Source organism: Cricetulus griseus, chromosome 4 (assembly GCF_003668045.3).
Source record: "Cricetulus griseus strain 17A/GY chromosome 4, alternate assembly CriGri-PICRH-1.0, whole genome shotgun sequence".
Classification (NCBI taxonomy): Eukaryota; Metazoa; Chordata; class Mammalia; order Rodentia; family Cricetidae; genus Cricetulus; species Cricetulus griseus.
In genome coordinates this window covers 102063071-102089433 of record NC_048597.1, presented here as the reverse complement: position 1 = coordinate 102089433, position 26363 = coordinate 102063071, and the positions used below count along the sequence as shown (strand labels likewise).

Below are 26363 nucleotides of genomic sequence, written 5' to 3'. Positions count from 1 at the left end.
TAAGGCCAGGCATTCATAAGAAAGAATAAGTCACCATGTATTTATTGGGAGCTGGGTGGTGGGTCCCTAAAAGAGTTTTTAAAAACCAGCTATAAGGGTTAGGGCTAAATCTCGCAGGAAAAGACTTAGTTTTTTTTTTTTTTTTTTTTTTTTAAGATTTATTTATTTATTTATTTATTTATCTATCATGTATACAGTACGTTCCAGAAGAGGGCACCAGATCACATTATAGATGGTTGTGAGCCACCATGTGGATGCTGGGAATTGAACTCAGAACCTCTGGAAGAACAGTCAGTGCTCTTAACCCCTGAGCCATCTCTCCAGCCCAAGACATAGGTTTTTTAAAACCCAGTTTTGTTTGCGATACACCCGCCCCCCAAAAACTTATAAACTAAATTACACTCCTCAGTAGCTGCAACTCATTGGGGATGCCTGGGGCAGGAGGATCACTTGAGCTACTGTGTTAGAAACTAGCCTGGAAAGTTATTGGGAGACCTTATCTCTAAAAAAGAAAGAAAGAAATACCCAAAGTCCTAATGCTAATCTGTAGAGTGGGCCATTACATAGTCTTCAATTCATAAAGGTTTCATTCCATTTAACAACTCTTCCTGTCATGTAATGACTGGAAATCTACAGATGAGCATCCTGAGTAAATCTTTTCCCCATCAGATGGAACCTTCATGAACACAGGAGTACCGTATGTATGTATATGTATCAAGATAGGTCTCTCTGTGTAGCTCTGACTGATGTGGAACTTGCTATGTAGACCTGAATTCACAGAGCCATTTTTTTTTCCCCAAGACAGGGTTTCTCTGTGGCTTTGGAGGCTGTCCTGGAACTAGCTCTTGTAGACCAGGCTGGTCTCGAACTCAAAGAGATCCAGCTACCTCTGCCTCCAGAGTGCTGGGATTAAATGCGTGCGCCACCAACGCCCACTTTTCTATACCACCCCAGTGCTTTTATCAGGCCACCACCATGCCTGACAAAAATTAGTCTGCTTGTCTTCTTTCTCTGCCACACTGTAACAGCAAATTAATACCAATGGGTTCTGTGGTGACTTCAGACTCCATCAGTGTTTTTGTGGTTCTTCCTAGTGTATTGCAGGCATCTGGAAAATTAAGGATGATCTGGCTTAGCTTGTGGACTAAAAACTTGCTGTTGCTTTCTTTAACTTTCAGGGGTGATAGGCATTTTTGTAGTCAGAAGGCAGCCATCTACTCAATGAATTTGACAGCAGACCCTCCTCACCGGGTCTTTAAACTCATTGACCAGATCAACCCATCCATCTTCTGCATCCGTATTTCCAACTGTAAGTATTTGAATTGGATACATTTTGTGAAGCCCTGTTTTTCTTTTACAAGTGACTTTTGGGGAAACGCCTCATTCAGTTCCATTTAAAGTACCTGTTCTGTGTTTCGGTCAAGTGAATAATTCAAGGCTGGGGACTGATTTACAAGTAACTATAGATCCTTGGCACACAGTCTTCAAGTCCTTGTGCTGTCTTTATCTTGACTTGACTTCAAAGATGTTTGTGCCATGTAGACATACGAATCCAGGTTGTGTGTGCATGTGCACACATGTGCATGTGTGCATGCGTGCACGTTTTGTTTCCTCTTGGAGCAATAGTTGAAAGTCAGTTTCATCTTTAAATTTTACCTGTGGTTTCCATTTCCTTTTTCTCTTTTATTTTTACTAAGAGTATTTGCATGCATACAGAATCTTTTTTTTTACCTGAGCAGTCAGCCTAGGCAGTGTGTTGCTCCTGAGTATGTGCTGTTCTCAGGATAGCAAAGAGCAGAGGCACACATCATCTCGTTCCCAAATCTATCCATATTTGGGATTTGTTCCCTCGTGATTAAAGACTTGGGGGAATGTGTTGTGATTTATCGTAAGGGACAACTGACAATGACTAAGTCATAACTGCAGCCTAGTGGACATGGAGCCTGCTGTTTCCTCCCGCTTCATGTCCAGCACGGAGGTGGCTACCAAGAGATGAATGAGTCTTATTTTCCCACAGCCACCCAGTGAGTGTCCCCTGGAAGGGGAAAGAAGCAGATGCCCATCTGTGTTCTGGAGAAAGTGACCAGCTCTGTCCCTTGGCTTGTGCTATGTTGTTTCCCTGCAGACCTTCGAAGCAATTACTACCAACCACACTGTTAGATGCAGCCAAGTCTAGTGATCCTGCGTGTTTGCTTATTGATTTTTCAAGACAGGTTCTTGTTGTGTATCCCTGGATAGCCTGGAACTCACCATATAGACTAGGGTGGTCTTGAACTCATGATGATTAGGGATCTTGTTCATTAACAAGCCTCAAGAAATCCCAGGAGAGTCAAATATACAAGAAAACCTTTTTTTTTTTTTTTTCCTTTTCTTTTGAGACAGTGTTTCTTTATGTAACCTAACTGTCCTGGAACTCACTCTATAGAACTTGAACTCAGACCCACCAGTCTCTTACCTGTGCTGGGATTAAAGGCATGTGCCACTACCACCCAACAAGAATACATTTTAAGTTACATTTATTTGTCTGTGTACATGTGTGCATAGGTTACAGGCATCTTTTCTAGAGTTAGTTCTCTCTTTCCACTAGGTAGATCCTGGGGATCAAACTCAGGTGTCAGGCCTGGCAGCAAGTGCCTTTACCTGCTGAGCCATCTAGACAGCCCAGAAAAACTTTTCTTATATTAGTCTTTTTGTTTGGTTTTTGGTTTTTTTGTTTTTTGTTTTTTTATTTTATTTTTTTTCAAGACAGGGTTTCTCTGTGTAGCCCTGGCTGTCCTGGAACTCACTTTGTAGACCAGGCTGGTCTCTAACTCACAAAGATCTCACCTGCCTCTGCCTCCCAAGTTCTGGGATTAAAGGTGTGCACCACCACTGTTCAGCTGGTAACATCAGTTTTGTTGCTACTAAAAATGGGTTTCCAAAGTTGGGATGTCACATACTCCCTACATTTTTGCTGATTTTCAATGCATTGTCTAAAAACAGACAAACCTGCACTGTCCTTTGCTAATCCAGAAGTGCCCAACGAAGACTATTTTGACAGACTGATGCAAGCATCAGGTGGTTTTACGTTGAGTGCTGAATCAGATGTTCCTTCCGCAGCCATATCAGATACTCCACAGCCCACTAAATACAAGGTAAGCCAACAACTTGATGGCAGTCTCTTATATATCCTGAAATACTCTGTCCTTATAAGCTAATTTCAGTCTCAACATAGAAACTCAAACTGCCAGCCTTTGGGACATAGGTGACACCACTGAGAGCCATCATTGTTCCTCTCAGTCAAAGACCATGGGAATTCAAATGAGTTGTTCAAATTCTGAACCCATGATTTGAGGTCACTTTTGCAGTTGAATTTGTTTTATTTGGTTTGTTTTTTTGAGACGGGGGTTTCATAGCCCTGGCTATGGTGGAACTCACTTCGTAGACCAGGCTGGCCTTAACTCCCAGATATCCATCTGTCTCTGCCTCCTGAGTGCTGGGATTAAAGGCATGTGCCACCAACCACCCAGCTCTGCAGTTGAATTTTATCTCTGCAAAATTTTCTGTTCTTTTCAGCCTAAGAGAGTGTAGCAAAATGATTGAAGCCTGTCTCTGGGCATGGGGAGTGGACTGCCTGGATGTCAGGTCCTTGTCTCAGAATTACATTTTGTTTTACAGACACTAGGAAGTTGTGTGTTATTTTATATATCTCTTCATTAGCAAACCAGTAAAATATGACCCATTAACATTGTACTTTCTAGGCCAGGCAGTGGTGGCGTACACCTTTAACCCCAGCACTTGGGAGGCAGAGGCAGGCTGATCTCTTTGAGTTCGAGACCAACCTGGTCTACAAGAGCTAGTAGACCAGGACAGCCTCCAAAGCCACAGAGAAACCCTGTCTCAAAAAACCCCAAAAAATTAAAAATAAAACATTGTACTTTCTAAAAGCTAGGTGTACTGGCACCTACATATAATCTCAGCAGTTGGGAGGTGTAGGTAGGAGTACCTGGAGTTCACATTTAAAGCAGTCTAAGCTACATGTAACCCTGCCTGAAAATGAAACAAGAAGGCTGTTGAGATAACTGAGGGATTAACTACTTGAAGCCACAAACATGAAGAGGGATGTTCAAATTTCCACTATACTTGTAAATGCTGATGGAGGAGTAATGGCCTGTCTGTCATTTCGGCACCAGAAGGTGGACATGGGATCCCCAGGAGCTAACTAGCTACAGACTGGCTCTGTCTGAAAGCTCTGGGTTTGATTGAGAGACCCTGCTTCATTGACTCAGGTGGGCAAATGACTGAATGATGCCTGACATCCACCTCAAGCCTCCATTTGCCCCTGTATCCATGTGTCCATGCATCTACAAACAGTTATATCACACACACATTAAAATGGAAAAGGAAGGGAAAAATAACCTTTTCCGAAGCACCCTTTGAAAAGGAAAGTAAGATAGAGACTAGTTGTCAGCATTGGAAGAGCCTCAGTAAGAATGGAAATGCTCTTATTGGTAGAGTGCATGCTTAGTGTGCTCCAGGCCGTGGTGTCAATACCACCTGTTCCTCCCCACACAAAAAATTCACTATATAGCCTTGACTGTCCTGGACCTTGCTATGTAGACCAGGCTGACTTCAAACTCATAGAGATCTGCCTGCCTCTGCCTTTATTTTTACTTATTTATTTATTATTTGATATACAAGATGGTCTTAGGTAACACCTGTGAGAGTCATTTGACCCCTCAGGTTGAAAATCACTAGTCTAAACCTCTTTCAGGTTAGTTACTGCTTCTACCAGGCAGCTGGTCTGGTCTGAGAGTCTCCTTTGCAGCTTTGTTCATTTAGTCTCAAAGGGGCTCTCTGCTTTTATTGCTTACTCTGGCAGGGAGGGGCCTAGTGAATCCAGTCAGTTTCAGGAACTTCCTGAAGCCCCTTTGAGTTGTTTGCCTTCCTGCAGCTTCCCTGCAGGGTAGAATGTTTCAATCTTGGAGTAAACTATTACACAACAGTTTTGGCTGTGTAGCCCTAGCTGGTCTGGGACTACATAGACCAGACTGGCCTCAAACACATAAAAAATCCATTTGTTTCTGCTTCCTGAAAGCTGGAAATAAAGGTGTGTGCTGCCACATAAAACTTCTCAATTATTTATTTATTTATTTATTTATGTTTTTTTGAGACAGGGTTTCTCTGAATTGCTTTGGAGGTTGGCCTGGAACTCACTCTGTAGCCCAGACTGGCCTCAAACTCACAGAGATCCGCCTGCCTCTGCCTTCTGAGTGCTGGGATTAAAGGTGTGCACTGCTGCCGGGCGTTGGTGGCACACGCCTTTAATCCCAGCACTCGGGAGGCAGAGGCAGGCAGATCTCTGTGAGTTCGAGACCAGCTTGGTCTACAAGAGCTAGTTCCAGGACAGCCTCCAAAGCCACAGAGAATCCCTGTCTCGAAAAAAAACCAAAAAAAAAAAAAAAAAAAAAAAAAAAGTGCACTGCCACATGAAGCTTCACATTTATTTTTAAAAAGTGTGTGTGGATCTGGTTGACAGCTGAGAATGAGCCCTGTGTGGCAGGGACTGTCCTCAAACACTGTGTCCCCAAACTCATAGCTATGTGGGCACTGCCATGTGTTCAGTTCACTTTGAAGGAGCACCTTGCCTCACCGGTGGGTTCTGTGCTTGCAGTATGGAGACCCTCTGCAGACTGCAGGCACACCTTCCGGTTCATTTCTTCGACTGCCTTCACCTCTCTCGTCATCTCTGTGCACAGATGAGAACCCTGCAGGTAAGAGACCGCCCCTGCCCTTCTCGTTAGTAGAGTAAGCTTGCCAGTTATCAGACTTCATAGCCTAAAGACTTCAGGAGCCAGGTCTCGAGGGTTGCCTACCTGAAGAGGTGCTTTCTACCCTGGTCAATGGCTGCCTGAACACTGCAGTAAGCCTTGCAGACAGTGACACACAGGTACACACTTCCAGGATGACTGATCTCTACAGCATTTGACTAAGCACTTATGTGTGCTGGTTGCCATGCTGTATGGGGCTGGTTCCTCTGGTTAACCTTCACCCAGCGGCCAGTGACATGGCAGGTAAAGGTGCCTGACAACTTCTGAGACTCATGGATTGGAGAGAGGAAATTGACTCCCATAGGTTATCCTCTGCCTTCCCTTCCACCCATGTTTCTCTCATGTCCCACCAACCCACAAGTCAAATGTGGTAACAAATTTAAAATTGTTTTCACAGTATCCCTTGAGGACATGCTAACATCACTAGTTTTTTTGTTTGTTTGGTTTGGTTTGGTTTGTTTCTTTGTTTTTCAGAAGTGGAATGGTGAGGCTTCCGGTCTCTTTTCACTTGTTTTGTTTATTTATTTTTAGTTTTTTTCTTTTTTATTAGAAAGTCTTATTTTACATATCTAACTCAGTTCCATCTCCCTCTCTTCGTCCCCTGCCCCCCTCATCTCCCATCACACCCCACATCCCCTCCTCAGGGAGGGTGAGGCCTTACATGAGGGATGATCCAAGTCTGTCACATCATTTGGGGCAGGGCCTAGGCCCTCGCCTGTGTATCTAGACTGAGAGAGTTTCCCTCCATGGGGAATGGGCTCCCAAAGTTCATTCATGCACTAGGGATAAATACTGGTTCCACTGCCAGAGGCCCCATAGACTGCCCAGGCCTCCTAACAGACACCCATGTTCAGGGTTCTGGGTCGGTCCTATGCTGGTTCCCCAGCTGTCAGATTGGGGTTCATGAGCTTTTCTTTTATTTTTTTAGTTTTTTGAGACAGTGTCTCACTATGTATATAGCCCCAGCTGGCTCAGAAGTCCATACATAGATCAGGCTGACCTTGAGCTCACAAAAAGACCTTCCTGCCTCTGTGTCCCCCTGTGCCTTCCCAATGTTGGAATTAAAGTCATGTGCCACCCTGCCTGGCTCTTGCTTGTTTTCAGTGTACCTCATCCTGGTCTTTCCAACTCAGTCTCCCTAGTTCAGGAATTCCAAGTGTGCACCCCACGCCTGCTTGTGTAGCATTTCTTGAGCTGAGTCTCACAGTGGGAGCACTAAAACCATTGTGCTCAAGTGCCTGGGAAAGACCCACTTCTTCCAGGAGAGCAGAGAAGCCAAGGCCGAGGGCCTGGGCAAGAGAAAGCTAAAGCCATGGCTCTCTAACCCTCAGCCAGCTGTGAGCAGCTGTAATGAGTGACTGGATAACAAGTTCTGTAGAGAATAAGCTTCCCTGCACATAGTAGGCCAATGTCAGTTAAAACCAGCTGAAGCCTGGTGCATTGGGCATGCCTCACACCCCAGCTCTTAGGAGATGGAGGGAGAACCACCAACTTGAGGCTAGCCTGAGCTGCATAGTGAGACCTTGTCTCAAAAAGTGAACAAACCAAAGAAGCCATTTCCACTTTTTAGAACGACAAAGCTCAGAGAGTTTGAAGCTGTGGGGAATAGATAGTCTCCTGCAGTAGCTGGTGGAACAGTTGGTCCCACCCTGCTAAGGGCAGTGTAACATATGGATCAAAATTACGGAAGCTCCTGCAGGAAGGCTTGGCCCACATGCAAAAGCCCCATGCAGACTTGACAGCGACAGCCAAGGCAGAGACAACTGCAGTGGCCATTAGCAGGGAACTGGGGAGTAATTATGCCACATCCACAAGAGAACACTAATTATCCCTTCATGGCTGCTGGAATGACTTCAGGATGCATTCATTGCTCATGGAAAAAATGCATAGTAGAGTGTATCGTGTGTGCATCTGTGTCCAAAAGGGGAAAGTGATTGTTAAAGAAAAAAAAACTACTTTTTACGTATGTGTTTTATTTGATTTGCATAGTATTTCTGAAAGCTTCAGCAGGCAGTCATGCTCCTCCCTCTGGGGCAGGGACCTGGGTAGGGGACAGAATTGGAGGGGACACTGTGCAGTATTTTTGTGCCTCTTAAATTTAGATTTTGTGTGCGTGTTTCCTAGTTGAAACCCAGTTTTTAAGCCCCATTTTAAACATGCTGCATTTGTGTTGTAGATTATTTTGCCTTTAATACATGACTGTTCTAGTTCCCATGCACTAGCTGAACCCTACCCCACCCCACACACCCCTGCGGTATTACCTTTTCCAGCCTTCCTGGTGAGCCAGGCCTTCCAATGCAGCCGAAGGGTGGACATAGAAGAGTGTGAAGGAATGGGAGCCCTCAGCATGGCTCACTACAGCAGCCCTGCCATTCTGAGGGTAAGGCTCATTGGGACACACAGCTGTGTTCTGTTCTTTGTACCCTCCAAGGTATAGAGTGATCTCAGCACATGCCTGATCTGAGCAGGAGGTTGTGTTCTCTAACACTGTGGCATCAGTGGCTGCGGAAGTGATCTTTATGTAGTTTGTATGTAATTAACTTTCTTGTTTCTATTTAGTTTCTAAATTTCCATCATTCACCTTGATAGCAGCTGACCAAGGCCAAGTCTTCAATGACTGCTAACAACTTTAGAAATTATCTGGTGTTTTAATGTCTGTGATGTTAACAGTCTTGGACAGCACCATAAAAAGTGGGCTCTCTGCCCGGGCGTTGGTGGGGCATGCCTTTAATCCCAGAACTCAGGAGGCAGAGGCAGGTGGATCTCTGTGAGTTCGAGACCAGCCTGGTCTACAAGAGCTAGTTCCAGGACAGCCTCCAAAGCCACAGAGAAACCCTCTCTTGAAAAACAAACAAACAAATAAATAAATTAAGTGGGCTCTCAAGAACAGCAGGGCCTTGAGGTGATAGGGAATGGTGAGGTTGTAGAAGGAAATAGAGTGATTGGCACACAGCTGGAAACATGAGGGAGGGGTCAGTCCTGAGTGGAGACACTGCTGGCGTCTTAGTGATGTCTCTAGTGGATGAAAGTAGCCATTAGCTGAAGTCTGAAAAGGCTGTAGAAATGCATCTATTCTTGTGCCTAACCAAGTTTATTGTGGTTTATTTTTTTCTAGGTACCTAATTCAACAACACAGGTAAAAGCATTTCTGTCTGTCTCTGTGGCTGGGGATAGCAGGAGTGTATACATGTGTGTGCGGATGTTGTTGGCCAGGGGTCAACCCATGGGTATTACATTCTACTTTTTTTTTCTAAGATTTATTTTTGGGGCTCAGAGGTTAAGAGCACTGACTGCTCTTTCAGAGGGCCTGAGTTCAATTCCCAGCACCCACATGGTAGCTCACAGCCATCTATAATAGGATCTGATGCCCTCTCCTGGCATGCAGGTGTACATGGAGAGCACTCATACATAAAATAAGTTTTTTAAAAATATTTATTTTTACCCAGGCATAGAAGCAAGTAGCTTTAATTCCAGTAATTGGAAGACAGAGGCAAACAGATCTCTGTGAGTTCAAGGCCAGTGTGATCTACATAGAGTTCCAGGACAGCCCGGGCAACACAGTGAGATCCTGTTCTCAAACAAAAGAAAGCAAAAGATGTGCTAGGCCTTTCTGTGATGACCCTCCAGCCTCTAGAAAGTACTTTGAATCTATTGTTCCATACTGATCCCAGACCACATGGTATCTGTAAGTCACAGCCCAGGGTTCCCCACTTGACTCAAGCTGTTGGGGCAGCTTGGTAGGCAGAGTTGTGGAAATTGCTTTTTTTTTCCTATCGCCCATGTCCCCATACTGTGTCCCCATGGGAGCAAGTGATTTTGACCTGGAAGGACAGTTGTAGGTTGCCTTGTTCTTGGGAGAGGTGTGTAAAAACTGCATCTTTGTTTCTAAAGTGAAACAAAGGCTCCGACACTTGCTAGTTTAAGTTATAAACAGCTTCGCATTAATTGAAGACAGTGTGAAGAGCGGGTGTTTTGGGTTGCTTCTAAGAGTTGAAGTGGAGAGTCCTGTCAGAAGCAGCTTAGCTGTCTTCAGGTGACTGCTTGTTGCTTTCTCACTCTTCTGCTGTTTGTCACAATGCCAAATGTTCCTTAAAAAGTTTGTCTGGCTGTCTTTCCTCAGACCTGCTGCCTACCTAGCCAGCCGCTGTGTGAGGTGCCTTGTGAAAGCTGAGTGCATCTCCTGAGGCAAGGGGTTGCTGAAGTTGAGGGTTCTGACTGTTCTGTGGCATCAGGCGTCATCACAGGGTGGTGCCAGCATCTAACGCCAGGATGTTTTATCACCCCTAAGAATCCCCGTCTCCCTTAATCATCACTCTGGGGTTATATCTGTTCTGCTCCAGTCTATGATGACCACTTTTGTTCTATGGATTTGCCTGTGCGGACGGACATTCCATGTTTAGTGGAATCGCAATATACATGACCTTTGGTGTCTGGGTTCTTTCACTTGATGTTTTGGGATTTGGTTTTTATGACTGGGTAGTGTTCCTTCTGCAGATGGACTTTTGGGCTGTTTCCATCTCTGTGATGAATAGGCATCTTAGAACGCTGCTTTCTGCTTTCCTCTGACCATATGTGCATGTATGTGTGCGTGTTTACATGGAAATAGCTGCAGCGTGCGCAGTGCATGGCAGTGCACATTTGCATCATTGTTATGAAAGGTTCATTTTAGACTTTGGTTGCTGTAACAGAGTAACTGTGTTATATGTAGCCTGTAGTAGCCTCATAACCAAGGTTGTCTTTCCTCCCAGGTCTCCATCAAGGTTCAGTCTGTCATGTATCGGTCTCTCAATCACACGCTGACCGGGTTAGAAAGTCGTGGCATATTGCGGCCATCTCTGGTCAGCATTGGGCAGGATAGACTCTGCAGCAACGTTGTTCTCGAGGTGGGTGCCCAGTGTGCCTTGGCAGTCCTGCTTTGACTGCCTGACTCCCACCTGTGGCCTACTGGGGAGCTGCGTACCCTCCAGAGAGAGCTCCCACCCGTTCTGTGATGGTGCTTTTCTTTGTCTGGCCTCCAGTTGCTTCTGCTGCTCTGCTGTCTCATCAGAGGACACATCTTTACATGTTTCCATAAATCCAACACCTTGCAAGACTACAGCCAAATTTTCTTGTTGTGCTGGGGAGATGGCTCAGTCGAGTAAGAATGTTTGTCCCACAAGCATGAGGACCTGAGTTTGAATCCCTAGCAACCATGTAAAAAAAGACAAACATGGCTACGACAACTGGCTGTAACCCCAGTGTTGGGGGACACACAGGCAGATCCCAAGAGGACACTGGCCAGCCAGCCTGGCTGAAATAGAGAGCTTGTGGTTCAATGAGAGACTGTGTCTCAAGGCAATAAGGCAGAGAGTTCCAGAGGAAGACACCCAGTGGCGTGCTGTAGCCTATACGTGTGCATGCATGAATACACACATGCACACTCACACACACTCTCACATATGTGTACCACACCCACAGTTTATTGTCACCACCATTTATTTGATTGGAGTCACTTCTACAGAAACAGGCTGTTTGAATTGTGCTTGAGTCAGCTGATCTGAAAGATCAAAAAATTGGGTATAGAGAGACTGAGGTGACTCTGTCCACTGGGATGCTGAGGGGACATCACTGATGAGATTGGACCAGCAGAGTTGGAGGTTGTGGCTTTTCTGTGGCTGCTTCATTAGAGGTGGGAACATGGCTGCTGAGCCATGGTGGGCAGAGGTGGATGAGCCCCATTCTGTCCCAGGTGAAATACAGCCTGCTGTACACAGCCACCGGCCAGATACAAGAAGCCAGCCTTTCCCTTGTACTGGGGACATTCAGCAGCACAGTGACTCTCCTGCAGCAGAAGTTTGAGATACACTTTATTCAGGTAAGTTTGAGTATTCTGTTCATTATTTGGCTGTCAAGTTGAAGGAAAGCCTGACTTCTGGGGAGGAGCAGCCTAGAAGTATGACCCAGTTCCCAGCCTGCACTTGCAGTGGTGTGTGGGGTTTGCCTGGGAGCTGGATGCTGTCCTCCCACTCTCCGGGATCCGTTTATACTTCAGAACAGGGGAGCTGTTCTTCCAGATGTTATCATGAGGAACACTGTGTTGCCCCCGGTGCTGCCTAAGTAGTATTGCACAGGACAACCCCTTGTCTTTCAGCATGGCACCAAGCCTGTTCCTTGCAGTGGCAACCCTGGTTACAGGGTGGGACTCCCGCTGGCCGCTGGCTTTCAGCCTCAGAAGGGGTATCCTTTTTTGAATCTGTGGAGAAGGTCACCTTCCCTGTCTGCATGGATGGACTATGCTTCCATTTGTTGCCAAGAATGCAGTGGGCGGGCAGCCTGTGGGAGAGAGGCACTGGACTGGCCAGAGCTTCTCTGTGCCAGTGAAATGAGGTAGGTCTGGGTGGACGTAGAGACTGGTACTTTGGGGGAAGATGACAGTGTAAGCTGGGCGGTAGTAGTGCATACCTTTAATCCCAGCACTCAGGAGATAGAGGCAGGGGTTCTCTGTGAGTTCAAGGCCAGCCTGGGTTACAAAGTGAGTTCCAGGACAGTCAGGACTACACAGAGAAACCCTGTCTTGAAAAAAACAAAACAACAACAAACAAAAAACAAGGACTCCTGGAGGCAGAATGGTTGGAATCATTCATTGGTTCACTTTTGTTTTTGTTTTGTTGAGACAGGATTACTCTATGTCCTGAAGTTCACTGTGCAGACCAGGCCGACCTCAAACTCAGAGATCCTCCTTTGGGAGTTGAGCAAACTAGGACAGCACCCTGCCACTAAGCTGTACCTTAGTCCTTTCCTTACTCTTCATTTTGAAACAAGATTTGGGCAAGTTGTCCTGGCTGGTCTTGAACTCATTCTAATTCAGGAATCCTTAAATGGGCAACCCTCCTTAGCCTGTTTAGTGCCTTGATTATAGGCCTGGCCACCACACCTGGCTGGAACTAATTCTGAAGGTGAGCCAGACAAAGGGAAGATTTACTAGCATTTCTTTGCCTCTTCCTGGGAACAACCAAGAGGCCCAGAGAAGGGAATTGCACCTCACTCATGTCTTGTGTCATATAGTGATGTCATTTTCTTCCTGGACACTCTGGATGCTCTTGAACTGTTACCTGTCCCTTAACAGCCTGTAAATATCTGGGATTATTCAGACAACGAACAGACAAGGCCAATTTACTATTCTTCGTAGCACAGGCGAGCAGGACTGCCTTGCCAGCAAGGGACTCCGGGACCCAGTGTTGTTTGGCTACAATGTGCAATCTGGCTGTCAACTCAGGTGAGAGTGACTGTGGCAAAGAAAGCAGGAGAAAGCCACTCCTTTCTCCTATTATAACCAGGTCACCAGCAAGACTGCTGTAGCCTTTCCATTCCACACATGGCAGAGGACTGACTGATCACAGAGCTTTGTGTGTCTTGTGGTTAAGGTTAAATAGTGTTTGAGTTCTGAGCGAAAATATATCCCTTGAAAGTCCTTCCTATTTCTGGGTTTTTAATTTTACAGCATAAGTGAACCACTGAGTGAAAATTGGAATGAGATGTGGGAGATGAGGTCTCCCTGCATAGCTCAGACTAGACTCAAACTCCTGATCCTCCTGCCACAGCCTCCTGAGTGCTGCAATGGCATTTCTGGATCTTTGGTTCTGCGCATTTGTTGTTGAATTCCCACTCTGTACAAACATGTTTTTGTCCCCTTCATTCCCCTCTCCACCCATATCTTTCCCACACCCTTGGAGTGACTCTGTCATTAGTTTGATTGCTAGCTCTGATCTCAGACCAGCATTTCTTCCTGAAGGTTCCACTGAACACTTTCCCACAGGATGCCAGGAGGCAGCAGCCCCTGGTAAACCCTCCTTCCCTCCTGTGGAACTCACTTGTGCCAGAACCCTTCAGGAGGACAGGATATGGGAAAACCACTGTGTTGCCTGGCCTCTGGCCATGCACATCGGATGTAGAGAGAGATGGTGGAATACAGACTGGCATCATCTCCATGACGAGGATGCCCCTAAGGCAGGACCACCTTAGGGATTCAATGATCGCATTGCAGAGGAAGAAAGGATGGAAGTGTCCTGGAATCTGGCATTTCCTTGAGGTTGCCAGTGCCTCCCTGAGTTGGCCTCTCTTTCTTTCCCAAAGACTGACAGGCACCATCCCCTGTGGGCTCCTGGCACAGAAGATTCAGGGCCTTCTGAGAGGCCAGGCCTTCCCTGACTATGTGGCTGCATTTGGGAATTCCCAGGCCCAGGATGTGCAGGACTGGGTGCCTGTGCGTTATGTCACTCATTCCTCCAACATGAAGGTAAAGAGTGAACGAAAGGTTGCGGGCCACCTGCTAGTGTGTCTTCCTCTGCCATGTGGGTCGGGGAGAGAGGGAGGTGGCTGCAACTAAGCTAGGCTTTCCAGCTCTGCCCCTTCTTCACAATGCCTTTGTCAGTAGGGTTTTTTTTTTTGGAGGTGGTGAGTTTGTTTTTTTTTTTTTTTTTTTTTTTTGGTTTTCCGAGACAGGGTTTCTCTGTGTAGCTTTGGAGCCTATCCTGGCACTCACTCTGGAGACCAGGCTGGCCTCGAACTCACAGAGATCTGCCTGCCTCTGCCTCCCGAGTGCTAGGATTAAAGGTGTGGGACACCAACGCCCTGCTTGTTAGTAGTTTTTAAGCCTCTGTTTGCTTCCCTGTGACATGGAAACTGAAAGGACCAGAAACAGCACAAGACAGCCCAAGACCAGTTTCTCAGCATAAAGGTGATTTATTTGCCCCAGAGAGACAGAGGGCAGGGAATAGATTTAAAGGCAGGAGATAGAGGGAGAAGGGTAAAGGAACAAGGAAATGGGGAGGGATATTTGCTCTGGAGAGACAAAGGAGACATGTCTGTCTCTTCTGTATAGAAAGGAGACCGATATGGCCCATGGTAGTTTATAAAGGTAAGAAGGGAAACCCTGTTGTTTGGATAAGTTGATTTGTTTTAATTGGACATGTTAATTAGGGCAGTCAGAAGGGACTTCTGCTTGCTGGTCTTCAATACTCGGATAGCTGGACCTTGGTAGTAAGTCTCAGGAGGAGGAAGTGGCTAAATAAGGGAACAGACCTTGGTGGCTGGCTTTAGGAATGTAATCTAACAGTTTAGCAAAGTAGAGGGAATGGGGGAGAAGGGCAAGGCCTACCAGAGCCATGTTTGCCATGCTCAGGCCTCTAGAGCCCTTCAGAAATGACATCACTGACCTCACTGGGCTGTTGAGAGGGTTGAGTTTGTTTGGCTGTTGGCAGGACACAGTGGCCACTCCATAAACTGGAAGTTCGACTGACCACCATAGTCACTGTGGTTGAGAAATCCCCTAAGCCAAAGATGTGACATCCAAATCAGAAACTTTTCTAGTGCCAACATGTCACCACCAATGGGTGGTGGCTACGGTCAAAACTTGGGCCCACTGAAATACCATTAACTCTAGGCTGACTGAGTGAGATGGTCATGAACAATGAATTTTCTGTCTAGTCTCAGGAATTTCTCAGTCATCATGGCTATGCCAATATCCAAAACGCAGGATGGTCAGCCTGGACAGCAGTGGTGCAGTAAAGCCTTCCTCAGGCATTTGGTGACATGAGGAACATGAGATGTAGCCTCCTGTCTTTACCATTTTCATTCCTTGCCCTCTGGGCTATAATGGCAGCCACCCACACATGAGCTCTTTCAGTTCCAAAGTTCCCCAAAGAGTTTAATGGAAGCTGACATGCTACAAATAGCTTCCTGGTCACATGTGACTCCTCCACCCACCTCCTCCTTTTGTCTAGCAGCAAAGTGTGGGCTGTCCCCAGCGGAGGTGTGCACTCCATTCTCCCCTAATTGCCCAGCTATTTCTTGTCACAGCTGCTTCAGGCCTCTTATTATCTGCTTTGTATATTTATAAGGAGTGGCGTAGTAGGGACAAGAACCTTACCAGATCCCCACTCCAAAGATTGCTTAACCCCCGTGCCGCCACCAGTGAACCTGGGGTATGGCTTTTAGTTTTCTGGCACAGGGTAAAGACACCAGTCATCAGTGCCAGGGGAAGCAAGCCCAGGGCATCTGCTGTTCACACCCACTGCACCTGCAGTTTCTTCTAGCAATGGGATACTGGCAAGCTGGTTCAGTGGTAAGGTTTCTAAAGGCCCTTGCAAGCTAAGGAATTCATTACTGCTTTTGGCAGTCTCCAGTTTAGCTTAGTGGTCTGCTAGGTTTTTATGCCAGGATACATAGTTTAGAGAAAATATATGCGGAGAGTCTAACATACAGGGAAGTACCGTAGCTTGGTGGGTTCCCCATTTCCACAGTTACCGGCAAAAGGACGGCCTGGAAGGTCCAATGTCCATTTAACTTGGGACTGTCCAAGCAAAGGTCCTGGGACAGAGTCAGGATCCAGCCTTAGTTCGGGCAACCCCATGCTGGCCTCCTCAGTGCAGATGAAGCACTGTTACCTTTGTTTTGTTTTTTGAGACAGGGTCTCTCTAAACAGCCCTGGTTGTCCTAGAACTTGCTGTGTAGGCCAGGCTGGCCTTGAGCTCAAAGCATCTGCCTGCCTCTGCCTCCCGAGTGCTAGAATTTAGGTGTGCACCACTACACCTACCCTGCACCATTATCTTTGATTGCATACATTGACTCTGCCCCAAGCTGTTTTGTTTTTTTTTTTTTTTTTTGTGGATGGGGTAGAGGGTTTAAGATAGGGTTTCTCTATCCTTGGCTGTCCTAGAATTCAACTCTGTAGGTCAAGTTGGCCTCAAATTCACAGATATCTGCCTGCCTCTGCCTCCTGAGTGCTGGTGGTAAAGACATTCACCAGCATGCCCAGCTGCCTTTTTTTTTTTTTTTTTTTTTTTTCAAGACAGGATTTCTCTGTGTAGCTTTAGAGCCTATCCTGGCACTCGTTCTGGAGACCAGGCTGGCCTTGAACTCACAGAGTTCCACCTGCCTCTGCCTCCCCAGTGCTAGGATTAAAAGGCATGCGCACCAACGCCCAGCTGCCATTTTTTAAGATTGAAAAAAATTCTGTATATGGAGTGTATGTATGTATGTATGTATGTATACCATATGGGTGCCTAGGGCCTGCAGAGGCTAGAGAAGGGTATTGGGTCCCCTAGAACTGGAGTACAGGTGTTTGTGTGGGTACTAGAGGTTGACCCCAGAGCAGCCAGTGTTCTTAACTGCAGAACCATCTCTCCAGCTCCAAGTTGTATCTTCATTGCTAGCTGATAAAATTAGATAAAAGCATGTTTCTGTTTGCATTCTAACATGAGCTACAATCAAGGTCACCTTTTCTCTGTTAAATTCTGTCATAGTCTCTTCCCTGTTGGTCCCAAAGGTCCCACCACTGGGTAGCAGGAATGTACTACTCCACAGTGACTAGGCCTTGTTTTGGGAATGGGAGGTGCTGGCCCATTTCTCACTGGGTGGTACTGTAGTAGGAGCAGAGAGTACTGTAATGACTCAGGATCTGTAAACTTATTTGTACCTGAACTTGGATAGTGTGTTCATCCTTGTGTTCTGAACATTTTGTAATTGGCAACCATTTTATAATTAAAGTGCTCAACTGCCAGTTTAGTTTGACTTGCCGTTGTGTAATATTCTGGTTTAATCTAGTTTTCTCTTGCAGGGCCCTTGCCAACTCCCTGTGGCTTTGGGTATAGAAGTGAAATGGACTAAGTATGGATCTCTGCTGAACCCCCAAGCCAGGATAGTGAATGTCACTGCCCAGATCTTCTCCATTCCAGAGGTAGGCCTGCTGGCAATGATCTCCATGGGCTGGGGTGTAGCACGGAAAGAAATAAAGTACAATCCATAAAAGGAGCAAGTGAAGACAGAAGGTGAGGTGACAGACAGTAAGTGTGACAGGAAGAGTTTATTACTTGGTGTGAAAGATTATAATTTGTATTTGGGTTTCAGTTTTTTAAGACAGGGTCTCCAGGCTGGACTTGAGCTGTTGATTCTTGTCACAGCCCCCAGGTTCAGGGACAGGAAGCTAGTGCTGCTGTGCCTTGGGGGGGTCTGGTATTTTTACCTAGGATCTTCTCATGGAACACAGGCTGGTCTCGAACTTGTGACTCTCGGCATCAGCCTCCTGAGTGTTAATGGGCAAGTGCCATCGTGCCCAATTGTAATTTTGAGTCTTAAAACAATTTCATAACCATTCGTTAACTTGTACTTAAGAGGGAAGAACTCACTGACGGTAATTCTTGTGAACACTGAATCAGCCTGGAGCATTGTGCACCTGCCAGCCTCAGGCTGACAGTGTCCATGGCTGAGTGAAGAAGATGATGAGCGTGCCTGTTCTGTCTTTCCGTTACAGCCCCTCCCAGGGCCTGAGAGGACGATTGTCATTTCCACTACAGTGACATTTGTGGACGTGTCAGCCCCTGCAGAGGCAGGCTTCCGAGCTCCACCCACCATCAACGCCAGGCTGCCCTTCAGCTTTTTCTTCCCATTTGTGTGATGCAAGTGGCCCCTTCGGGAGTGAGTTCCCACCCTGAAGGCCCCTCTGCAGCAGTGGGCACCCCGGCGCAAGGCTCTGGAGGACACTAGCTCAGTTGCTGGTTACCCTCAAACCAGCGCTCTGCCCCTCTCCACTGCCTTTCCTCTTGGAAGCGTTACTCTGCTAGGCTAGGGGCTCACATCAGGTGGTTTCAGCATCCTGCACACACAGGTCACAGGCCTTGTCACCTCTGGAGAGGTGGGAGGGAGAACCTAGTGTAGCAATGCATGGAAAGCCTCCTCAGTGCCTTAACCCTCATCTATCAGGAGTTGTCTTCACAATGCCCATGAGCATTTGAGAAGTACAAACCAACAAGAGGCTGTAAAAACGTGTGCCCACGAGGGCATTGCACCCCAAGATGATGCTAATTACAGGGCAGTTCCCCCTCCCTGCAGTGAGCTAGCTCTATAACTGGTGGGCTATTGTGGGCTGCCACCAAGGGGAGAATGTGGTAGGCGGGCCCAGGGGAAGGAGGGTGCTTATTTTATACATTAATTGTATAGTAATTGAGGGAGATGCTGGTGGGTACAGAGCCAGTTTGAAGCTGATGGTGCAGCTGGAGGCTGCAGAGGAGACTGGGCACCAGGATAGCTCCCCTAGGGGATGCAGCAGGAGAATCTGCAGACCAGCTAATAAAGGCTTTCTGGAATGGGCTGGTACAAGGTGCCAGCTTCTGTTCTTCTCAGGGTGTGCTTAGGAAAGGATGGGCTGGTCCCTACACACTGAGGGAAGGATGTCATCAAGTTTTACAAGCCCAGCTTCCTTGTCTATTTTTGAGCAACAGCAGAGGCCAGGTGAGAAAAGGTGGTTATGGTTCCTTGCTGCAGAAGGAGGGCGTGGACAGGTGGCTCTGGGTCACACCGAAGAGGCAGCAGAGCTGACAAAGATGTGTTCCCAGCATCCAGGGAGCGCAAGCCAAGGCAAAGATGAGGACTGGACTTGTCAGCACACAATTGCTGTCTGGCCACAGCCCAGCTTCTCTAGGGTGGTGCTTCTGGAAGGCTAGTTCCCATCCCCAAGAAGTCCATTCTGTCTCAACAGCTTGTTGAGTCTCTCAATTTCTTGTTCCTATTGTAAAAGCAGACAGACACCGGGTGATGAGCTTCTGAGCCACATTCCCGAAGGCCTGGGGCTACACACAGCTAAGAGCCAATCTGTGGCATTTTGGCTGCTGAGGGGAGGGCCCTGGGCAGTGATTACAGGAACAAGATGCCCAGAGGAGGGACTGGGCCTGGCTCCAGGAGCTGGTACTTAAGCCAGAAAGACCAGGAAGAGGGAGTAACAGGCAGGGCTGTGGGCTACAGGAGAATGGTCAGTAGTGGGCTGGAGGGGACAGCAGTGGAACCAGTCCCCCAAGTCTCACCTTCTCAGAGCAGCTGAATTCCAGATGCTGGATCTTGGTGGCCAGTTGAATGTTTATCTGCTTTAACCTTAAGATCTGCCGTTCTGAGCGTGTCTTCACTGAGATGATGATACCTGGAAGGGAGGGGAGGGTTATGGTGCAACAGCTTGCTTTAATATTACAGTGTGTAGGGGGGGGGCAGGGGTGCACAGAGAGTATGCAGTAAGGCAGTATTTCCATGTGGCCCCCATGGGCACAGTCTCTGCAGGTCCTGTGTTTCCATTCCCCAAGGACAAGCATTCCTAGAAGTGAAAGCTGCTTGTCTCCCTTGGTCAGAGTCTAGAGTGTGGAGATGAAAAGGCCAAAAGTTAAATCAGAGAGCCCTATGCTGGAGCATGGCCCTGGTAGGTTGGCACATGACCTGCTAACTTGGGATGCTTATACAACTCCATAACCCATGGTTCCCAACCCCATGGCCAGTCTCAAGAAACACCAGTGCTGCCCCTTAGATATAAACCCCAATAAGGCCCATGAGTACCATAAGGTTGCCTGCCACAGCTGCAATGTGAGGCTTCCAGTCCCTCTCAGGCAAGGCACCCCCTTAGTCTACTCACTATGGCTGCACTATGGTGTATTTAAAAAACCTTTACCTCTGTCCTTTTGATTAATTCATTTAAACCCCATGTGTCATCAGCCTGCCACCTTTGCCTCCACATGACACAGAGTTAAGCTGGCTGACATGTGATCACTTGTAATCCCAGGCCACAGCAGCCTACTTTACCTGCAGCTGTACCAACCTGAGTGGGCTGTGGGACAAGAGGTGCCAGCACAGCTCCTGAGTTCACAGCCCCATCAGAGGACACACCCACCCTAAATGTGGGTCACACACTGCCACTCCCTCACCTCAGGCTTCCCAAGCCTGGCTGATGATCTAGATCCTCTGAGTACACCCCAGGCCCTCTGCAGTAGAACTGCTGAGGGGCACAGAGCTTGGAAATTGACTACTGTGGTTCCTGGGAAGACTGAACAGCTCCAACCACCAGCCAGCCATGGCCCCACAGAAGCACTGCTCCTCAGACACAGTTATCAGGGCAGTGTTTGTGCCTGAAGTTGGGCAGAGCAGGATTTCCCCAGGTGTTCAGAGCCAGAAGCCAGGGGATGGTAGCAAGTGTCAGCAACAGGGTGGTCACTCCGGGAAATTGGGGGAGCTCCATGAGGGGACCCTGGGTTGGGCAGTCAGCACAGAGCTCGCTAAGCCACCTGCCTCCCTTCTGGAGAATGCTCTCCTGTGTTGTCCGAGGCAATTGTCCAATCCTTCCATAACTACCTTCTGGCAACCACAAAAACATGGCCAGAGTGTCAGATGCCTTTGGAGCAGTCATAGTCTGCAGCCAGAGGCAGCAGCTCATCACCAAATACCACCATCTACCTTTCTCCAGATTACCTGGAGGCAGCAGCCATGACACAAACCAGGTATGAGATCCCAGGCCTCTGGTGACTGAATTGCCACCTTAGTACCGACCACAGTGACCCCCACCTTTCCTCCCCTCCCCCACGCAGCCCAGGAGCACAGGAGACACACCATTGATGATCCGGGCCACCCGCCAGAGCCGCAGCAAGATCAGCAGGCCAAGAGCTTCAAACTGGTGCTTTTTAAACAGGAGGATGAGGTCGAGGACAAATGACACCACCACCACCACGGCATCCAGGATTTCAAACTTATGGTGGAAGAACTCCAAGCGGAAGACAAAGATTTTAAAGAAAATCTCCACCATGAAGAAGACCAGGATTGCAAAGCTCATGTAGTGGAACGCCTGAGGAGACAGAGCAGACAAGGAGCACTGACTGTCACAGGGTAGTCTCTGCACACACCTGCCTGGTTACCAGAAAGGACTCAGTGCTGAAGACCGTCATCACCATCACAGACAAGGTTTCCAGTATTTAATATCCCTGGCCAGGCCTGACTGTCAACCCAGTACTTGGGAAACTGAGGCAGGAAGATCAAGAGTCCAAGACCTGCATGGGCCACAGAGTAAGACTGTCTCAACTAAAAAGTAAAAATGGCCAGGCGTTGGTGGTGCACGCCTTTAATCCCAGCACTCGGGAGGCAGAGTTAGGCAGATCTCTGAGTTCGAGGCCAGCCTGGTCTACAAGAGCTAGTTCCAGGACAGCCTCCAAAGCCACAGATGAACCCTGTCTCGAAAAACCAAAAAAAAAAAAAAAAAAAAAAATGGCTGCCACTCTTGTCATGAGTGCTTTCATAGCACACACAAGTCCAGGGTTTTATTTTCCAGTGCTGGAGAAAACAGAACAACCCAAGCCCTCCACAGTGTCCTCTGGCCCAGCCACCCCACTGATGGGAACACAACCTATGGCTGGGCAGAAACTTGCTCAAAGCCACATTGGTTGTCACTGCAGTACTATGGGCAGAATCCCAAGTCTGTGTGGAGAGGAGAATGTCACTGTCCCATAAAAGGTGAAGGCCTTTCATCCCAGCACTCAGGAGGCAGAGGTACAACACAGCCAGGACTGCTGCACAGAGAAACCCTGTGAATGAATGGATGAATGCATCTGCTAGACAGGTGACGGCACCTCCTCTAACTGTTACTCTGCTGCTGAGCACTGGGGCAAAGCCACACACTCCCTGAGGTAGCAATACAGATTAGTGGTACCTAAAGAGTTCCCCGTTTCTTACTAAGGAAGTCAGGAAGCAAGGGGATATGCCAACTCCTGTGGCCATGTCAAAAGGACATGCAGCTCTCTTACTGAGGCTCACAGTGACCACTGGGGACAAAAGTGTAAGAGTGATTGTAACACACCACAGTAAGGCATACGCCCAAGGCAAATGAGAAAGCAGATGGGCTCACCCACACACTGAGCATCTAGTGACTCAGTTGACCCCATCAGCAGCACCCTGTGTGTGTGTGTATCTTGCTGCATATGGACCTGAACTGTGTGCATGCATAGCTCAGGGAGGCCTGCTGTGTACCACAAGTGTGCCCGTACCATCTACACACCTGCAGCCCGTGTGTTTGTACCATGTGCATACCTTGACTGCATAGTCTTTCTCATCTGGCTCGATGATCTTGAGATCCAGAAGGAGCTCAGCAAGCACCAGGAGGGCATCCAAGATCACCAGGCAGATGATGACAACCTAGTGGGGAGGAGCAAGAAGACTTGAGACCAGGATGGGACCACTTTCCTTCTCGGGAGTCACTGGGAAATGATTAGGTGAAGGCATTAAGAATGGGACTCCCAAACTGAGTGTCCCAGCACTCGGGAGGCAAAGGCAGGTGGATCTCTTTGAGTTCAAAGCCAGACTGGTCTACTGAGTGAGTTCCGGGACAGCCTCCAAAGCTGCAGAGAAACCCTTTCTCAAAAAAAAAAAATAATAATAATCCCAGCATTCAGGAGGCAGAGGCAGGCGCATCACTGTGAGTTTGAGGACAGCCTTGCCTACAGCATAAGTTCCAGGACAGCCAGGACTGTTTCACAAAGAAACTGTCTTGAAAAAAAACAAAAGAATGGGACCCCTGCCCACCCCCATCCTTCCACACTCCAGGAAGCCCTGCCTTTTACCTGCTTGCCCTTGACCATGAAGGGTGGGCAAATCAAACTCTGGGAGCAGCTTGTGTCACCCACTGGGTGAAAGCAACACCATCCCACTCCCTGAGGACAGGCAGGCTTTGGGGAACCCAAGGCTGGGTTGAATAACTCAATGAGCATCTGCTCTATGTACCCCAGCAACAGCAAACCACAGAAATAAAGAATGAAACTTAAAAACAAAGCCCTATTGCCTTTTAGGAGTGGCATTTGCTTTGAGAGATGGTACTGGAGAGACAGACTGGGTGACTAAGGGGCAGAGAACAGGAGAGACTGGGGGCCCCTAAGGGAGAGGTATTCCCAAGCTCCCCACAGGGCACTCAGGGGTCCCATCCTTTCGGTTTGTTTTTAAGACAGTGTTTCTCTGTGTTGCCCTGGCTGGCCTACAACTAGCTATGTAGACCAGGCTACCTCTGCCCCCAAGTGCTGGGATTAAAAGTATGCGCCAGCACGGCCCAACTGTCATTCTTAGGCTCACTGACAAGCCCCAGGAGTCGTCCTGTCTCTCTTTGGTGCTACCACATCAGGTTCTTGCCTTCTGTTAAAGCCTGGGTTCTGGACCCAGAACTGGGGTCCTCTTACATGGACAGCAAGCCCTTTCCTGACAGACCCTATTCCCAGCCTGGATTTTGTTTTATTATTATTTCTTTGTATTTTAGAATCAGAGGGATTAGCAAAGTCACATGATCTCAAACCAAAGCACAACTGTATTGGGAACAGGCTCACCACATAGCCACCAAAAGGCACGAAGCATGGACCTGTGCTGTCGTGCTATGCTGAGTGCAGGCATCTAGACCCTCCGGCCATGCATGATGTGATCCCCAGAACACAGACGGGTAAAATGCAGACGGGGTCCAGTGGCGCAGGATGGACAGTGACAACGATATTCTGAACTGATAAGTGGTGAGCTGTACAGTGCTCTGTGCACTACACACCACATAAATAGTCACTTTAAAATGATTAATCTTAGCCAGGCGGTGGAGGCGCTCACCTTCAATCCCAGCACTAAGGAGGCAAAGGCAGGTGGATCTCAGTGAATTTGAGGCCAGCCTCGTCTACAAAGAGAGTTCCAGGACAGCTAGGAGTGTTACACAGAGAAAACCTGTCTCAAAAAAACAAAACAAAAGGTTAATTTTACATTGTGTGACTGTCACCTGAAGTTAGAAGTGAGAAAGATAGACCAAAAAAAGACAATGATGGATCTTAACGCTTGACCTCCATGAACTGATCCCCAAATCTCAAATCTGCCCTTCTACCTGGTTGCTTTTTGTGGAAGGGGAGTCACATCCCTTTGTTAACCCATATCCTCCCCTGTGGGGTGCCCACTGCAGAGTTCCATCAGCCTGCGCTGGGGACAGCACTGGAACTGAAACCTCAGCTGGCCACATTCTGCTCAAGTGACATCCAAGGGGACGTGAGGCCCATGAACAATGTGCTAAGCTCTGGCTGCGCCTTGATCAAGGTCAAAGACCCATCTCTGGCCTTCCCAGGAGACTCACTCACCATGTGACAAGTGACAGCATGCTCTGTCACTATGTCTCGCAGATCCTACCAGCAGAGAACAAGACTCCTGAACCCCAGTCCCACCCCCCATCTCATCTGGCTTCCATCCAAGATCCTTAACCTATCTGGCCATGTCACCCCCACAGGGTCCATCCACAGGAACCTTGCACCCCTCCTCTACTCCGCAACTCAGTCCCCTGTCTGAAACATGCCCTTCCACCCCTGGGTCCTACTATGCTTGAGTGTCAGGTAACAGTCACCTGCGACCTCTTGACTCCCAGTCTATCAGGAGCTCTTTGACCTCATCCTTGCCCCTTGCAGGGAATGACTAGCCATGCTAAGCAGCGTCTGTCATTCCTGCCACTCCACAGACTGTCACATCCAGCTCGCTGCCATCTGCAATAGGGAGACCACTGTCCCCTCAAAGGACAAATGCCTTTATGATAGTTATCTTTTTTTTTTTTTTTTTTCCAGCCTAAGAGTCAAATCCAGGACCAGCAGGCTGAGTCCCTTCCAGAGGCAGGGACATCCAGAGGGGGTGGGTCTGTGGCTCCCTTTACAGCTGGAAGGAAGCTGGCTCCCTCTGTTTGCTCTGAAATTGCAGGTTTGGATTTCAACCACAACAACATAATACCATGTTTCCTGCCACAGCCAGAGGGGCTGGCAGAATGCAAGGGCTGCTGGGCTGCTGGCTTGCTTTAAGTGGGAAAAGAGACCAATATAACCCCCCACCCCCAGAACAGTGTCAGTCATGAGAGTGGAGCTGTTTCTCCTTGCTTCCAGAAGGGACTTGGGCTCTGATGCCCAGAGCAGCATCCCCAAAGTACCTCCCTGTGGTACTGGACCCACCAGGAGCTGTGACTGTCACCATGCCCTTGGTCTCTTGCATTTTCCTGGAGCAGCCATGCTTCTAGACACCAGCTTGCTACCTCAGGGTAGAGACAGAAGCCTGCTCTTGTTCACAGGGCTGGAGAGATGGCTCAGCAGTTAAAAATGCTGCTGCTTTTGCAGAGGACCTGGGTTCAGTTCCTAGGACCCACATCAGGTAGCTCACAAGCACCTGTAACTCCAACTCCAGGGATTGGACACCCTGTAGCCTCTGAGGGCTCCTGAGTACAAATAGTGCACATAAACTTGTATAAGCACACATATATATAAATAAAATAAATCTTTTTGAAAAATTGCCTTTCACAAAGTTGGGATAGATGAGCCCCACAGAGCTCAGCAAGGGAGCCCCTTACTCTCCCCAGGGTAGCATCTGGAGAGAGGCAGCACATGAGTGAGCATCTGGTGAGAGCCAGGCACATGAGTGGAGTACGTATGTCCTCTGTGTGTGTGTGTGTGTGTGTGTGTGTGTGTGTGTGCGCGCGCACATGTGCACACGCACACACACATGTAAGCCAGAGGTTCATGTTGGTGTCTTTAGTTACTCTCCACCTAATTCTCTCACAGAGCCTGGGGCTCACCAACAGGCCAGTGAGCCCCAAGGAGCCACGTGTCTTCTCTGCCTCCCAGTGCTGGGATTACTGGCATGTACTGCCACACCCAACTCTTTCCCTGGATTCTGGGGAACCAAACTCGGGGCTTCATGCTTACACAACAAGCACTATCCACTTAGCTGTCTCCCCAGCCC

At 48.0% G+C, this 26363-nt stretch overlaps 2 protein-coding genes across 5 annotated transcripts in view; one reads left to right on the top strand and one right to left on the bottom strand.

The window, feature by feature from the left end:
• Positions 1-21318, top strand: part of Tctn1 (tectonic family member 1) — a 29449-nt gene extending 8131 nt beyond the window's left edge. For 2 of the 3 annotated variants that reach the window (XM_027414055.2, XM_027414056.2), the window contains 12 exons: positions 1179-1309; positions 2983-3134; positions 5654-5753; positions 8081-8190; positions 8926-8946; positions 10559-10693; positions 11539-11664; positions 11941-12026; positions 12925-13065; positions 13923-14085; positions 17407-17526; positions 18100-19743. In XM_027414055.2, coding sequence (XP_027269856.1) covers positions 1179-1309; positions 2983-3134; positions 5654-5753; positions 8081-8190; positions 8926-8946; positions 10559-10693; positions 11539-11664; positions 11941-12026; positions 12925-13065; positions 13923-14085; positions 17407-17526; positions 18100-18243 — 1429 coding nt within the window. In that variant the 3' untranslated portion in view covers positions 18244-19743. Of the gene's footprint in view, positions 1-1178; positions 1310-2982; positions 3135-5653; positions 5754-8080; positions 8191-8925; positions 8947-10558; positions 10694-11538; positions 11665-11940; positions 12027-12924; positions 13066-13922; positions 14086-17406; positions 17527-18099; positions 19744-21184 lie in introns of those variants that run through there. The other variant, XM_035443298.1, reaches the window with a different exon arrangement.
• Hvcn1 (hydrogen voltage gated channel 1) overlaps positions 17634-26363 on the bottom strand; it is a 33545-nt gene continuing 24815 nt past the window's right edge. For both annotated transcript variants that reach the window (XM_027414057.2, XM_027414058.2), the window contains 4 exons: positions 22674-22778; positions 21207-21438; positions 19646-19758; positions 17634-19350 (listed from right to left, as the gene is read on the bottom strand). In XM_027414057.2, the coding sequence (XP_027269858.1) occupies positions 19285-19350; positions 19646-19758; positions 21207-21438; positions 22674-22778 (516 nt within the window). In that variant the 3' untranslated portion in view covers positions 17634-19284. The remainder of the gene's footprint in view (positions 19351-19645; positions 19759-21206; positions 21439-22673; positions 22779-26363) is intronic.